This window comes from Mastigoproctus giganteus, chromosome 1 (genome assembly GCF_048544385.1).
Source record: "Mastigoproctus giganteus isolate SK-2022 chromosome 1, ASM4854438v1, whole genome shotgun sequence".
NCBI lineage: Eukaryota > Metazoa > Arthropoda > Arachnida > Uropygi > Thelyphonidae > Mastigoproctus > Mastigoproctus giganteus.
The window spans coordinates 236,714,268-236,731,890 of NC_143575.1; the positions used below are offsets into that span (position 1 = coordinate 236,714,268).

Consider the following 17,623-nt stretch of genomic DNA (forward strand, 5'->3'; position numbering starts at 1 on the left):
CAAGAGGAAGAATCCCATCAGCATTGAGCATGCTCAAACCATTCAAGGCATTATACACCTCTATCAGATCACCTCGCTGGTGCCTAGTCTCCAGACACTGTAATTTGCAAAACTTAAGCCTTTCTTCGTAAGAGCACCCCTTTGTTCCATTCACTAATATTGTTGCCCTTCTCTTTACTTGTTCCAGCAGCTCTACATCTTTCTTGAAATAAGGCCTCCAGGCCTGTATACAGTACTCTAGGTGTGGCCTGACCATTGCCTTATACAAGGGAATAATCACCTCCTTATCCCTGCTAGAAAAGTTCCTGTATATCATTGACAATACACCATGAGCTACTCTTGCAGCCCATCTGCACTGCTCAGAGAACTTCATATCTGCCTGCACAACCACCCCCAGGTCCCTTTCATTCTCTACCACTGGCAGTGTAGTACCACAGAGTTGATACGTTGCTCTGGGGTTGCTGTTTTCCATATGTAGTACTTTGCTTTTGTCAAACTTCATTTGCGACCTCTCAGCCCATCTGCTCAACCTTTCCAGATCTTGTTGCAGCAGCATAGTGTCAGTAGTGTCCTCGACAACTCTGCCAACCTTCGTATCATCTGCAAACTTGGATATTAAGCTTGATATACCATCATCAGTATCATTTATAAATACAGAAAACAATACTGGACCCAATACTGAACCCTGAGGGACTCCACTAATAACATTAGTCCACGATGAGCAGTGTCCATTGATTACCACTCTCTGTCTTCTCCCCCTCAACCACCCCTTTATCCATAGCAGCAATTTGCCTCTAATGCCACACTGCTCTAATTGGTGCAGCAGTCTTCCATGTGAACAGTAGCAGAACTCTTCTCCAAAATCCAAGTATATAATATCAAAGTTATTCCCTGCATCCAGTTCTTTTGTGACTGCATCATAGTATCCAATAAAATTGGTCAGGCAAGACTTCCCCTTAACAAAACCATGCTGTGTCCGAGCTATAACTGAAGTCTTGTCTAGATGATCCTGCAGTACTTTTTTAACCAGTGCCTCCATTAATTTTCCTTGAACAGAAGTTAAACTCACAGGTCTATAATTACTTGTGTCAGCCTTTGATCCTCCTTTGTGAATTGGGGTCACATTTGCACATCTCCAGTCCATGGGTACCTCCCCTGAGTCCAAGGAAGCTCTCATAATTATGGCTAAGGGTTTGCTTACTTCCTTTGCTGCCTCCTTTAATATAACTGGATAGATCCCATCCACCCCATGTGCCTTTCTTGTGTGTATCTTCAACAATTTCTGATCCACATTACTCTCAGTTATTACAAGATTCTCTAGCTTACTGCCAGAGTTGAATACACCTCTGCCATTCCCCTCGCTGAATAACTCCTCATGTGTGAATGTCGATGCAAAATATTCATTTAGTTTGTTAGCTACCTGAGCAGGATCATCAACAGTTGACCCATCGATCTCAAGTGGACCAACCTGATTCATCCCCTTCCTTCTAGAGTTTACATAAGTAAAGAACTCTTTGCTGTTTTAGTTCGCATCCCTTGCCAAGGATCTCTCGTAATCTGCCTTCGCCTGCCTAACCTCCTTTGTAACTTGGTTAGAGATCAACTTGTATCTATCATAGGCGTCTGTGTCACGTGTTAATTTGTATGTATCCCATGCATTTTTCTTCTCTGCCATATGCCTCATTAGTTCATCTGACATCCATTTAGGCCTAAACCTTGAACAATATTTCTTAGTTGGTATGTAAAGCCTAGTAGCTTCCAAGATAAGTTCTTTGAATGCTTCCCATTTTGAATTTGCTGTTGGCAATATCATCAGTTGATCCCACTGTGTAGAATTTAAATACTGTCTCAGTCCATTGTAGTCGCCTTTACGAAAGCAATACCCCTTCCCTTTACCCGTAATGGTAGTTACCTCTTTGAGTAACTCCCACTTCAGCACACTGTGATCACTGCCAACTACTGGTTCATTTATCTGCAGATTCTTAATGCATGAAGAATCACTACTGATAATCAAATCACGAGTATTACTCCCTCTAGTTGCCTCCCGAACATGCTGATGTAGAAAACAATCATCCAATAAATCCACAAAAGCCCTGCTATTCTGTGAGTGACCAGCCCCCAAATTCCAGTCAATATCTGGGAAATTAAAATCTCCCATTATAAGACTCTCTGATTTACTGGCCCACTCTATTTCTCCGAACAGTTTCTTATTATACTCATCAGAGTCATTAGGCCTATAGCACACTCCTACTCTCAATTTCGATCTCCCAATGCTTATGTCACACCAAACTGACTCGACACTGCACTGTCCAGCGATGTCGACTGGCTTCACTTCCTTGGATTTTATGTGTTTTTTAACTAATAGCATAACCCCTCCTCCCTTCCTATCCTGTCTATCCTTTCTGTAGACATTGTACTCCCCAAATTCCAGTTCTGCATTCCTTATATCTGTGTGACACCACGTCTCTGAAATCCCCACAATATCTACCTTTGATGTTTTGAGCAATACCTCAAATTCATCCAATTTATTTACTAAACTCCAAGCATTGGTGTACACGCAAGTATACATGCACCTGTTCTTTTTCTTAGCTACCCTAACACAACCCATGTGTTTACTTGTACCCCAATGATTCCCAGCAGTCTCTGAAATATCCTGCATCTTATTTTCCAGGCTGCTGCTCATTCCAATAGAAGCAGTGCAAGAATCACTTTCACCTCTGCCAGTGGCTACTGTTAATCTATTAGTGTATCCACCAATCTAGCAGTTTTCCGACCCACCTAACACTGCCTCGATAGCATCAGCAAACATTCTTGCACCCTTTCTATTTAAGTGTATCCCATCCCTGTAGAAGCCGTCTCTTCTGTTAACAAGTACAGTCCAGGCTGAAAAAAATTCTACCCCTTGAGTCTTGCACAGTCTTTCCAGGGCCGAATTGATCGACAGGGCTCTCATCATATACTCCCTCCTATCGTGTCTTGGCAGAATTGCAGACACTTTCAAATTCAACCCTAATTCACCGCTTTTTTTCAACAGTGACCTGTACTTGTTAAGTAATTCCGCCGGCCTCCTACTCTTATTATCATTAGTGCCAACGTGTACAACTATATCACCTTTTGTGCCCTTAAAAGATGATATCCACTCTACAATGTCATCAACCTTTGCCTCTGGCAGACATACCCTGGTCCTGTTCCACCTATCCTTTTTACAAAGCATGTTTCCCGTTTCCCTGACAATAGAGTCACCAACAACTACTAGTTCCTTTGGGACCAGCGCATTCTGCCTTGGTGGCTGCCGCTGTATTGTGTGATGACCAAGTGCAAGCTCTGGCATTTGTGTGGGCAGCTGAGAACTTAATGGGTCCCTCGATTTAGATCCTTCGAGGGCATCCACCCTGTCCTTCAAGCTCTCATATAGGCCCATAACAACGCTGAGTTGTCGCCTGATTTCCTTACACTCCTTGCATTGCGCATACACACACAAAGGCATCATCCCCCATGGCACTATCATGTCCCATACCTGACTGCTCCACAAACATCAAGCAAGTAGTGCATTTTAAAAGGCTGTGATTCGGAGGGCAACTGCCCCCCCTCAGTTCTCCCCTGAGCCACAGCAGTCCCATTAGCTTGAGCCTTTTGCTTTGCTGCTCTGGTCTGAGTCATGATTTCAATTTAATTTCAATAAAATTTCAATTTCAGATCAAAATTAGACCCCTAGCACTTGTATCCCAACACAGTTATAACGCTATATTTATGTTTCAGGATCGAGTGTTATCTACGAAATCCCTTTATATAACTTCCGTATCAAGTTAAGTATTAATTATTTATTTTTACTAATTATTTATATTACATAACCTAAGTCGTTATATGTATAGTTAAAAGTACAATTTAATTGACAATGAAGTTCAACAAGATTAATAGATTTTACTGATTAATTGACAATATTATGTACTATACTATACTATATTAAGCTTATGCTATCTAGTTCGAGATATTTTGTATCGCGTAACAATGGCGGCTATTTACAAACGGTAAACACGTGGATTTGATGCCCTTACCGATACTAAGTAATACCTACAAAATCTCTATCTAAGTTACTTTAAACTAAGTATCTTAAATAGGAATATAAAGCTACTCTAGAAAATAAGTTAATATGCCAATTTAAGCTAATAAAACAGAAAATAAATCAGAAAAAACTTCTCTGTTCCAGGGGCGGCAAAAAGCTACATCCGCACAGGCTACCCTCGTTCTCTGTTATCTTAATTTCAGTTTTATAAAAAATGATGGAATCACTGGCTAAAGAATTAATGCAGGACGGGCTAGACCAGAGGGCAGGATACTCCAGTCACAGCATGGATTTGTTAAAGGGCAGTCTTGTCTGATTAATTTGATTGATAGGGTGAAGCAGTAACAAAGGAACTGGATGCAAAAAAATAATTTGGATATCATACACAGGTAGCCCTCGTTTTGTGCTGGTCCGATTTTCACCGATTTGCTCACCACCAAATACGGAGGATGCGGAAAGGTCAGGAAATGACCACCGCACATCCTGGAGCAATATGGCCTTAGTTGCTAATGCTCCTAAAAACCAAAAAACAAACAAACAACAAACCGATTTGCAATAGCACTGATCACCAACCACAAGGTCATTTTTATTTATTTATTTTTTTTTTGGCAATTTTTTTATAAATTGAAAAATGTTTAAAATCCTCAGGCAAAATTTATCGGCATTGCACTGTTCACGTGATTTAGGACAATCTGAGCCAATCAGCAATTAGTGTGTCAGTCAGAGATGAGAAATCAGTCAGCAATCAGAGATGAGAAAAATTCCCGCCCTCAAAGTAGCCACTTGTGGATGCGGGTGGTAAAGGTCCATGCGGTGAAGCATTCAGTTGGTTGTTATTTACAACATTTACACATGTTGGAACTTTATTACGCTAACAATTTTTTATAAATTGCGCTATTAATAAATTAAATAATAATTAATAATAGTGATGCTATATGCAGTTTTTGCCAATTGTGTTATAAAGTTTTTAATTTTAACAGAATAAAGAGATGCATCTCTGGTAAAAGAAATGCAATTGAAAGCGTGAAAAAAAGGCACGTCGATCTATCACATTGGAAAATAAGATGGAGGTTATTTGGAGGATGGAAGATGGTGAAAGCCACCCTAATGTGTGTGTAGAGCTATGAATATGCCTTCATCGACTATTACTACAACTATGAAGGAAAGGTTGAGCAGATGGGCTGACCGGTGGCAAATGAAGTTTAACATTGACAAATGTAAAGTACTACATATGGGAAACAGCAACCCCAGAGCAACGTATCAACTCTGTGGTACTACACTGACAGTGGTAGAGAATGAAAGGGAACTGGGGGTGGTTGTGCAGGCAGATATGAAGTTCTCTGAGCAGTGCAGACGGGCTGCAAGAGTAGCTCATGGTGTATTGTCAATGATATATAGGAATTTTTCTAGCAGGGATAAGGAGGTGATTATTCCCTTGTATAAGGCAATGATCAGGCCACACCTAGAGTACTGTATACATGCCTGGAGGCCTCATTTCAAGAAGGATGTAGAGCTGCTGGAACGAGTACAGAGAAGGGCAACAAGATTAGTGGGAACAAAGGGGTGCTCTTACGAAGAAAGGCTTAAGTTTTGCGAATTACAGTGTCTGGAGACTAGGCACCAGCGAGGTGATCTGATAGAGGTGTACAAAGCCTTGAATGGTTTGAGCATGCTCAATGCTGATGGGATTCTTCCTCTTTCTCAGAATAATCACCTGAGAGGGCATAAATTCAAATTAAGGAAAGACAGATGTAGGATAGATGTGCAGAAATTTGCCTTTAGCCAGCGAGTGGTTGGTAGGTGGAACAGACTTCCATCTCTTGTCGTGGAAGTTGATAGCCTAAATAAGTTTAAGGCTCAGCTTTTTTTTTTTTTTTTTTTTTTTTATGAAAACCCAAACACGAAAGGTATCAAAACCTATAGTACTTAGTACCGTGCATGGGTTGAAGGAGAAGTATGGGGGGGGGGATGCCGGAAACTTTGCTCTAGAGACTAAACATGGGTTTCACCACTTCAAGCCTCCAATAAGCAAAGTGGTGGTATTTCACCGGTTGATGAAAGGAAAGTCATCTACCACCTAGCTGGACAGGTATTTCGAATGAACAGATGGGTGAAGTGGAAATAGTTATTTTTTATTTTTTTATTTTACTTTATTTATTTATTTATTTTTTTTTTTGGCTGATACTGCATAAGCTTGCTTTCTTGCATCAAATGCCTCTACTAATGCTAATGCTAATAAAATAAAACAATCAATGCAAAGTGGTAGGTAAAATTTTCGGTGCCCGGAACCTAAGGGCACTTCCGTAGTCAGGTGGGCAGCAGCGCGTAGCACACACTTCTTGATTAGACTGGGGTTCGAGCCCGTGACCACCAAATACGGAAGATGTGGAACGGTCAGGGAATGACTACTGCATATTCCTGGAGCAATATGGCCCCAGTTGCTAATGCTCCTTAAAAAAACCAAATAACAAATAATAACAATAACCCGGAACCTAAACCTGTGATTTCCGATTGACTCTATTATATAAAGGGTTCTATTTGTGCCGATTCCATTTGCACTTGTTCCCCCAGGAACCTAACCCCGGTGTAAATAGGCGCCTCCATAGCCAGGTGGGAAGGAGCAGCAGTGCGTAGCACACGCTTCTTGATTAGACCGGGGTTCGAGCCCTTCACCACCAAATACGGAGGATGCGGAAAGGTGAAGGAATGACCACCGCATATTCCCGGAGCAATATGGCCTTAGTTGCTAATGCTCCTGAAAACCAAATAACAACAACCGGTGTAAATCGAGGGCTACGTGTACATGCATTCCAAGAAAGCCTTTGATACTGTTGCATATAAAAGAATGCTAAGTGTTTAAGTGTCTAAGAGTGTCCCATTAAAGGCAGCCAAGTTACTGCTGTGGATTAACACTTCTACTGTGTTAATCCACACAGACAACTTGTTCAATGTGCTGTAATTTTTGCAATGTTGGAAAAAAAAAAAAAAAAAAAAATCAACATTCTCATCCAATACCTCTCCAGTATTCTGAAAATTTGTACATAATGTCGAAAATTGGAAGTTTCAAATTCATTGAATACTGAGTAGTTAACTTTATGTTTGTGGCACTCGGTTGACAGCATGAGAATGAGCGTTCATATGTGTTTCTGCACACCACTTAGGTGCATTTTGAATCCATTTGTGCATTGCAGCACAATGCTTTAGAGTGCTGTTTTACATATATATGGGTTGAGGCAGCAGTCATGGGATGGCTAAGTGTGAGACGACAGATTGGTTATTGATGGAGGAGAAATTTTTGAAGCTAAATGTAAAAGAGGCACCTGGGATGGATTAGATCTATCCATTTTTATTAAACATGGTTACAGTTAATGGAATCCTCTAGGGTTCATTTCTGTGTCCATTGTTGTTTTCTATATTTATTAATGATATTAATGAAGGCATATCAGGCTTAATGTCTAAGTTTGCAGATGATACAAAGGTTGTCAGAGTGGTTAATGAAGTAATCAGGGAATGCTACTGCAAAGAACTGATTTGTTATTTGGTTTTTAGGGGCATTAGCAGCTAAGGCCATATTGCTCCGTGAATATGCAGTGGTCATTCCATGACCTTTCCGCATCCTCCGTATTTTGGTGGTGACGGGCTCGAACCCCGGTCTAATCAAGAAGCGTGTGCTGCGCACTGCTGCTCCTTCCCACCTGGCTACGGAGGCGCCGCAAAGAACTGAAAAAGTTGGCAGATAGGCTGAGAAGTGACAGATGGAGTTTGACAAATGCAATGTACTGCATATGAATAGCTGTAATCCCAGTTGAATGTATCAAATGTGTTTTACTAAACTCAGGATAGTGGAAAATTGAAAAGACCTAGGGGCAATTGTGTAGTCAGATATGAAGTTCTCTGAGAGTGCAGACAGGCTGTTATGATAGCTCATCCGGTTTCGTCAGTGATTATACAGTAATTTTATTAGCTGGGATGAGGAGGTGATTATCTTACTGTATAAGGCAATGGTCAGGCCACATCTTGAGCACTGCATACATAAAATGAGGCCTGGAGGCCTCGTTTTAGGGAGTATGTGGATCTTTTGCAGTAGGGCAGAAAAGAGCAATGAGATTAGTGAGAGAAACAAAAGTGTACTCTTACTGGGAAAGGCTTCAGTTCGACAGACTGCAGGCTAGGAGACTGTGCATCTACAAGAAGGTCTGTTTGAAGTGTTTAAGACTGTGAATAAATTCAGTAAGCTTAGTGCTGAGATTTCAGCACTAAGCTTAACTGACACATGAGGATGCATAAATTCAAACCAAGGAAGGCTGGTTGCATGTTATAATGGAAATTTGCCTTCATCCAGCATATAGTTGATTGTTAGAAAAACGCCCCATCTAAGTTGTAGAGGTGGGTAGTTTTGAATAAATTCAAGGAAGAACTAGACAAACTGTTAGTATTAGTATTAGTAACGGCCGCATGGTGCAAGAAAGCCTATGGCTTATGCTGCACCAGCCAAAAAAAAAAAAAAAATAAATAAATAAATAAATAAAACACAATAAATAACTAAATAATAATAATTAATAAATAAAAAAAATAATAAAAAGGAAATTAAACCTATCATCCTATGCGCTTCCCTTACCCGAAAGTTAGGATGGATGAAGAAGTGAAATAGGACATGTTGGCTTTTTTTTTTTTTTTTTGGCTGATGCTTTATAGGCTTGATTTCTTAAATCATTTGCTATCACTAATAATACTAAGCCATGCTTAACTAATTAGTTTATTGAAATTTATAATTACTCTGAAACAAACTCCTTGAACTAACGTAATTCAAGCACAGCACTCAATGTTTCAGAACCTCTTCAGCTCTGTTTTCAAGTCATAACACAGGTCTGGATGAGTAAAGATTAAATAACTAAATTTGTTTATTTTCATCAGGGCTAAGGCCTGAACAGTTTATGTACTCATTACAACTGTATATAAAGAGGTTATTAAAGGAATTGCATTTTCAAATTCTTCAGTATACAGTTGGTTCGATTTTTTTTTAAATGTATGGCATTAAGTGAGTGGGTCATGCAATTTTCATGGTACATATGGAGGCTTGAACTTGCCACCTCCTTACTTTTGGGCATGCATGCTAACCACTAATAGGAACTATTATAACCACTACTACTCAGCTGGCTCTATGTGACAGTTGCATTGAACCAGGCAGGCTAAGTACATCTTTACTTGCCCAGATATTAGCATTGTTGTCTTGAGCATGGTGCCCAAAAAAAGATTCAGAAACATTGACTATTGTAGTTTTTCTCAACCAGTGCTCAGTGAGTACTCATCATTTGGGATTCTTTATTCCTCTGTATTGGGGAATAAATTTTTGCCTAATTTATTTAAGAGTATTGTCTCTGTAAATATTGGGTGCGGTCTTATTTAGTTAATTTTCTGGATTGTTTTTCCACTAATGTAATATTTATATACAGCAAATTTTTTCTTCTTCTTTTTTTTAAGTGTACATATTTGGTGTGGTGCTCTGCCTAAATTAGGGAATACTTTGTGCTGCTATTGCATGCTTGACTTATTTGGTTTTAGGAATTTGACCTTGTGTAACCTCTAAATTTCATTAAACTAATTAAGTATAATTTACATGAGTTTGCTTTAATTTCCGTATTAAGAATACTTCTTTTTGGCTAATACTGTATAAGCTTTGCTTCATTTTGTTATCCAATGTTTAATTTTTTTTAAAGACAGATTTAAATTTTAATATTTATTTTAATTTCAGTGCTTGTTTTTTTTATATTTAGCTTTAATGACAGATGGAGTTTAATGTACTGTTGTTACTGTGGTAGTTTGTTTTGTGATGTGTATTGTATTTGTGTTTGTTGCAGTGAGTCTGTGGCAAAAGATACACAACAAAAATAAAACGAATAAATGAAACTATAGAAATTAAAACATTAAGGAAAATAACCAAGAAAACATTGAGAGATAAAATTGAGTGAGGAAATTAGGAAACAGTGTAAAATACAATCTATTAATGCATGGATTCTATTAATGGGAAAAAAGAATGGGAAAAATATAGGATGGAGAGTGGAAATTGAACAAAAATATTAAATAACTGTAGATCCAAAGCAAATATGAAGAAGAAGATGGAAAGATGATTTATCCTAAACCAAACAAGCAGAATATTTAATGGAAAAAGCAGCAGCAGCAGCATTGAACTATATAAAATAACTGGAGTGACTCCCAGTGCAGTGAAAGTGAAAGCCACCTTGGCAACTAATTATGCCTAATGTTGGTGTCAAGAAGTGAATCTATGATGCTGAACTGTATGGAATTAATTGAACACTTACATTATAAAATAATAAATAATGAAACAAGGAATTAATCAGAAGATATACTGAAGAATTTTAATATATGAAACATAATAATGATGACTAATGTAAAGAAGTATAGATGAAGAGAGAGAGAGAGAAAATCAGTACTACAAAAAAATTTTACAATGGATTTAACGTGATTGATCACTTAGCTCTCACACACACACACACACACACACACACACACACACACACACACACACACACACACACACACACACACACACACACACACACACACACACAAGGGCCAGTCATTATTTTTGTAACATTGTCTAATATAATATTTTAGTACTACTATTTCTGATATATTTCAAACTTAAAATATATTAAGATTTTGGTATTCTTTATTTCTTTATCTGTTATTTGTGTCTTGTGTTAAAATGTTTAAATTGGTTTTCTCAGTGACAGTTCATTTATGTAAATAAGATGCATCATTAGTTGCATTGAATTTTCCTATTATATAATTTTATAAAACATGAGTTTTAAATGTTCAAAATTGTTTATTCTTGGGAACATCATTAAATTAAATGCAAATAACTACATCCAAAATATATATTGAATTAGTGCAGATCTATGTACAATGAGCACTATCATACAGTTTTAGGGGGTCAAAATGATTATGTTCAAGTTATATATATTTATCAGGGCTGTTCAATAAAGAATGATCGTAATTTTTTTTTTCCACAACTATAGGGATGACCATAACCTTTCTTGAAGAAGCCACAACTTTTGCTTTTTTTGGTGATGGCGATGATGTAGACTTCCAAACAGTTTTGTGGCTTACTCTCTCTCTTGGTTGAAATGATGAAGCCATGTCTCATCTGCCATTATCACCTTGTACAGAACCTCACCATCATTGGTAACCATCTGTTGTAGCTCCTGACAAACCTCAATACAAACTTGCTGTTGCTTAGGTTTGAGTAGTCTTGGAACCCACTGCACAAACATGTCATATGCCACTGGTCATGGAGAATACCATGACCAGTGGCATATGACACTTACTGATATTCTACCTACTGACATTCTCAACATCTCTGCCAGTTGCCTTACCTTTATACGATGATCTTCTCTCACTATTACAGAAGCAGTGTTTGTGGTTTCTGTGGTGGCAGCAGTGGTAAGAACCCCAGAACCACTGATTTTTGTGATTGAATCACATCTTGAAACATTCTAAACCACCCTGTGAGCTGTGCTATATGGAAGCATAGATTCATCATAAGCCTCTTAACATTTCATATCAGCTGATTGTTTCTTGAGATGTAAGCAAAATCTGAGAGAGCAGCATCTTGTTCCTTGTGTATTACATCCATTGTTATGTAGGTGAAACTGAACAGGCATATACTTGACTGACTGCCAGGTCACACTATGCACTGGTCACCTGTGCAGTTGCTTAGTTTGGTCTTAAATAGCAAGAAGTACAGTTGTTCATGAAAATTACGATCATTCTTTATTGAAGATCCTCATATAATAGTAATTAGTGCCATTCAGTTTACAATCTGTTATCAGTAGGCTAGAATGATTGACATTTGACCATTTAATCATTAAAAATTACTGAACTGAATTCACTAAACCTTTAATATCATTATCCAAAATACCAATTTTTACCATCCCCACCAATCAAAACTAAGGACACACACAGGCTTCACTTTTGGATTCACAGCCTGAGCTGGTAGTAAGTGCTCCAGTAATAGTACAGCTCAGTAGTTTGCTGTTAAAAGAAATTTAGGCTACTGTAACCTTTTGGGTACTGTAACTTTTTTTTCCCCCCAAAGGAGATTAGGTTACTATGAATTTGTTGAGTGATGTGATTGCACTTCAGTAGTTGATCCAGGTAATTTGGTATGGTAGACTACAGTTAATTTTAACAAAGTTGTGGGAACATCAAAAAAGTATTGAGTAGCCAATATTGTGTAATTGAACAGAACTAGGAAGGTGAGAGGAACAAGAAAAGAACTTTAAAATACAATTATTGCATTTTATGGTGACATTAAAAAAAAATCTACCCATTGCATCATATTACATCCATTAATTAGCTATCATTAATTTGGAAGAAAAGTCTGGAAATGTTGTTCAGAGAGTGCTGGAGTATAGTTCTGTAGTGTTCTAGATAAAGATTGAGTTTACAATTTTCAGTTACTAAAAGTTGAAAGGCTTGCCAGATTCACCTGTTTTTGCAAAAAAATAGCTAGAAAATGGATGGTGCCTGATAATGAATTGCTGGATATGGGAGATTCAGCTCTATCAGGAGGTCATATTAATAATGAGACAAGTTACTCAGAAATAATTAAACACTTGATCTGCAATCTGAAGGAAGATATCAGAGACTTGATTTTAGATAAAGAAAAATTGAAATTACTCAGTGACAGTGCTCCTGCTCATTATGCAACATTAATTTCTGAATACCTTTGAAACATTATTTAATCCTGCTTATTCACCCCAAGCTAGTTGCCATAAATTTGTTTCTGGTGAAGAAGTTATGGTAGCCATGACAAATGTAGTCTGGAAACTTTCAAGAATTTTTCTGGAAACTTTTGTTTAAATAAAAATTCAGTCCTGGAAATTTTTACTTTGTATGCTGGAAATAGTCAGCTCTCGAGCATTTTGTTAGACACTTTACTAAAGTTTTAATGAAATCATATTTTTGAACTTATGACTCCTTTTATAAAGCTTTGATTGTTATTTATTTTGTATGATTATGTATCTGCATTCTATTTTATAATTTATTTCAGGAATGTGAAATTTCAGATGATGAAGGTGGTTTGCACTCACTCTGTTATCCGTTAATGGTCATATTTTTCCTTCAGCAACACAGTCCGCCCATACTTCCTGTTTTTAACGAGGTATGGACAACATTTCATATTTAGATTTTGTCTAGAAAAGCAGTTACATAATTATCCATTTATTGTCATGCAACTCATTGAAGAGTGGAATGTATAGCAGTCATTGGACATGGAATGAGATTTTTTTAGACAGCTGTAAGACAGTTTAAATAATATTCCATATTAAACACACCTTCTTCTCTGGAAAAAAAATCTATGTAGTCTCTAAATGGGTTTTTGAAGGTTTAAAGTTTATATACCATTAAAAGAACTAAAAATAATGTTTACTAATTATGGAATATTATTTTGCATATAGTCATTTTTGCAGTGCTAATGGTCATTCATTAACAAAGCTTCGAGAACTGCATATGCTCTTTTTATGAATATATTCTTTGTAGCATTGCATTAGACATTATACAGTGTAGAGTAAGTGCATATCTATATGGACAAGGTGGATACCTCCATCACATTGTGTTGAGTTTTAATAGAATCCCATATTTGTTTTTGATATAATATTGTTGTATTGCAAACTGGGTTGTAATTTAATTGGATAATCCTTTATAATACATGAAATGGATTGCAGATTTGAGGGGGTGTTTGAAAAGTTTGTGGCCTGAGTACAAAGGTTTGAGAGGTTTTGTACATTTTGTACATTTTTCAATCAATGCATTGCAGCCACCAGTGAAAAAAGTTTTCTCTTGGGCCTCCAGGAATGCATCCATTGCAGCAGTGACATCACTGTCAGTGGGAAAATGGATGCCAGCCAGGTATTTTTTCAAATTAGGAAATAGGTGCAAGTCCAATAGTGATAGAGCTGGTGAATATGGGGGATGTGGTTCAAGATTTTAAAACTGCATTAATGCAGTGCAGCCATGACAATGACAGACTTGTGAGTAGGCTTACATTGTTCTGGTGGAACAAGGCTCCTTTGCTGAGTTTTCCTTGGCATTCAGCTTTGATATTTTCATGCAAACACCTCACAAGGTCTGCATAATATGCCCCTGTGACTGTCTGGCCTTTTTGAAGCTAATCTGCCAGCAACTCTCCATCAGCATCCCAAAATCAATGTCATCACCTTGCTAGCAGAAGAAGAAATAGACTTGGCTTTCTTTGGAAGGAAAGAAGAGCTGTGTTTCCACTGTTTTGCTATTCCTTTGTCTCTGGCTGAAAGTGATGGACCCACATTTGATCCATGATTACAAACATTGCAGTAAAATTTGTTGTATTTTCTTGAAAATGATGAAAATGTTCATTTGACTTGACAACTTTTGTGTGTTTTTTAATCTGCTTTCAAAAACCTGTTATTATGTGGTACACATGTTCCACACTTTCAGCAAGAACCTGTTATTATGTGGTACACACATTCTGATGAGATGCCCAAGATACTGGTAATGTACTGAGCTGTCACTTGTTGATCACTCATCACCAGATTGTGCACACTGTTAACTTTTGGAGTGATGGATATCGCAGGACTACATAGCATGGATCCTTCCACACTATTTTAACCAGGTATCATCGTAAGGTGGGCACGATGACCAAGTTTTTGAGTGTTTCTTTTTAGATAGACCCAGGAACACTTATATGCATACATTTATATGCATGATTAAGGGGGGGGGGGGGTGATGTGCTCCTGATCTTCCAGGCTCTTCCTCTCTAGTTTAAATTCTGCTACCCATGTCTTAATCATAGAATAGGAAGGGGATATTCTCCCCCAATGTAACCATATCCTCATGAATTTGCCTTTGGCATTAATTCTTTTTTCCAAAATATTGGATGACTGCATGGTAACTGATTTTGTACATCTTTCCTCATTTACACAACTTTGTTGACTTCAGGATCAGTAATTAAAAAAAAAAAAAAAGACATTATTGAAACTGCATGAAACTTGGTGGGTTGCTATTTGAAGTGTTATACATTAAATACAGAAATTTTTAACATTATTCAGGCTGCAAACTTTTCAAATCCCTCTTGTATTTCATCAAGGAGTGACTAATCAGCGGCCTGCAAACTGCATAAATTATGTAATACTTTCTTTGTGTTCTGTGAGGCTTTAGTATTAAAAAGTTATAGATCAGTCTTTAATATGATTTTTTATGTTATTAGATTTTTAAATTTAAATATGTAAAATACATTAACTCTAATTGATGGATAGATGAGTTATAAATTTTGCTTAATTGAGAAATGGAACAGTGAAATTTTTGGGAAATGTTTTAGATATCAGAGTACTGTCTAAAATCTAAAATTTGAATTGGTCATACATAATTTATACAGTAATACTTAGCTGATTTATAGAGCTTCTTAATATACAGTAATGTAATTAACAAAGATAAGATTAATTGCAGCTTGCTGTACTTGTCAGGAATCAAAAGTACCATTCAAACAAAAGCAAGTAAAAAATTTCTGAGAACAGTGAACTGTTTATTGAGTTATCTTAAATTTATGCAAGGGCTAATTTTTGAATGTTGAAACCCCTTCCAAATAGATTTCTGTGGAATACACAAAATCCCTTTGTAGAAGCCTAGGATATCCTGGAACAAATGTTTAAAACTACTGATTGGGGAAGGGATTTGGAACTGAGTTCAGTGCATATGATGACTTTTAGTGGTGCAGTTACTGGAATACAGTAGTGGATAAGGAGTGGAAGCTCCTATTTGGCATATTCAGTGTTATGGTGCCAAATACTTAGAGGTGCTAGAGGGAATTTTTACAGGAAATTAACCATGATAGTATGATGTTAGGAAGGAGGTAATTAATTGGAGCATATCTGCTAAGGAAGTGATTTTATTTTATTATTATTTTTTTTTTTTTTCTAGAACTCTTTCTCAAACCCATTTTTCGCTGCAACTCTAGGATTTCATAAAATTGAAAGCCGCTGTGCTGAAGTAAAAATCACCCTGAAAAAAAAAAAAAAAATATTTTTTTAAATTGGTTATCTTTACTAAGGGATTTCTTTCTTAATATTAAGAAAAATTATCCACACTTTAGTTTGAGTTTTATTTTGTAGAGAGGTATGTTGGGAAATTTGGAAAAATTTGGAATTTGTACATTGAGTAGTTTTCTTTTAGGTAAGGAAGTGGTTTTACAAAGTCCTTAAGAAATACGTTGTGTTTTGAATAATACACTTTCAAGCAATTTTACTTCAAACTCATAGGCAAATTCCTTTCACAGTATTGTTGTCTTACTGAGTTTCAGTTCTGCCCTTTGTCCAGACTTTTTTTTTTAAAGCTATTTTGTAGTGTGATTCACACTGCATGCGGTTGAATTCCGCTGCCTAGCACTTGTGGTCATCAAGTGATTCATAGTGGCACATAGATACAGTTTAGTAGGACAGGGCAGTCCACCAGTATTTTACTACAGTTTGCAGCAATATACCAATGCAATACAATTCAAGTACTAGAATACAGAAATACAAGCACTATGAAAAACAATTTCATATGCAAGTATTAAAAATAATAAAAATTGGCCTCCTACTAGAATTGTCAAATTTCTTGAAAATGAAGTGTCCTGTGGACTGCATGCAATTTGCTATCTGGAAACATGTTGAATCTATATATTAATATGGAAGCAGTTTTCTTGAGATGGCCATTCTGAATGATAGGCCTTACCAATCGGGCTGAAAGCAGTCTCAAATGGAAGATATTTCTTCCTAGGTGTGCAGAAAAATGGGAAAATATAAAAATTCCAAATAGTTTTATTTTACGGAATGGGCCAGTTTTGTGTATTAGCTGCCTGTGTTAGCCCACCTTGCTACCCTGACTGGTTATGTTGAACGTACCTTGTGGCAAAGAAGAAACACGTGGTTTCCTGCTCCTGCAAATGCATCCAGGATTTGTCTGAAATGTGCATTTAAGGATCTGAAAGATTTAATATGTCACAGTATTGGCTTACTTAGTGAAAAGTGTGTTCATTGTCAAGCCTTACATTTTAATTGTGAAAAAGTCAGGAATCATTTTATTTTACTGTGGAATATGGCAATTTCAGAAGGATTGATCAATTGTACGAGATTCATAGTCAAAGTTATACATCAGAATTGTTTGGATCTAGAAATAATAAAAGGAAAACGGGTACTCTTATTATGTGTAGATTTGATTCCATCCGATTTGCCATTCTCGTTTAAGAGACAGCAGTTTCCTATTTGGCTGGCTTTTGCGATGACTATAAATAAAAGTCAAGGGCAAACATTTGATAGAGTCGGAATTTTGCTTACTAACTCTGTATTTAGTCATGGCCATTTAGTATGTAGCAATGTCTCGGGTCAGATCATTCCAGCTGGTTAAGATTAGGTTACCAGAGGGGCACAAGAATATAAAAAATTTTTTCATAGTTAAGTATTATAGAGATTGTACTACATTTTGTACGTGAAATTTCGCAATATGCACATTTTGAATAATCAG

General features: G+C 37.0%; 1 protein-coding gene across 3 annotated transcripts in view; it reads left to right on the forward strand.

Annotated features, from left to right (window-relative positions):
- Window positions 1-17,623, forward strand: part of LOC150091666 (terminal uridylyltransferase 4-like) — a 604,054-nt gene that overhangs the window by 243,065 nt on the left and 343,366 nt on the right. For all 3 annotated transcript variants that reach the window (XM_090376273.1, XM_090376276.1, XM_090376282.1), the window contains one exon: window positions 13,140-13,250. In XM_090376273.1, coding sequence (XP_090232399.1) covers window positions 13,140-13,250 — 111 coding nt within the window. The remainder of the gene's footprint in view (window positions 1-13,139; window positions 13,251-17,623) is intronic.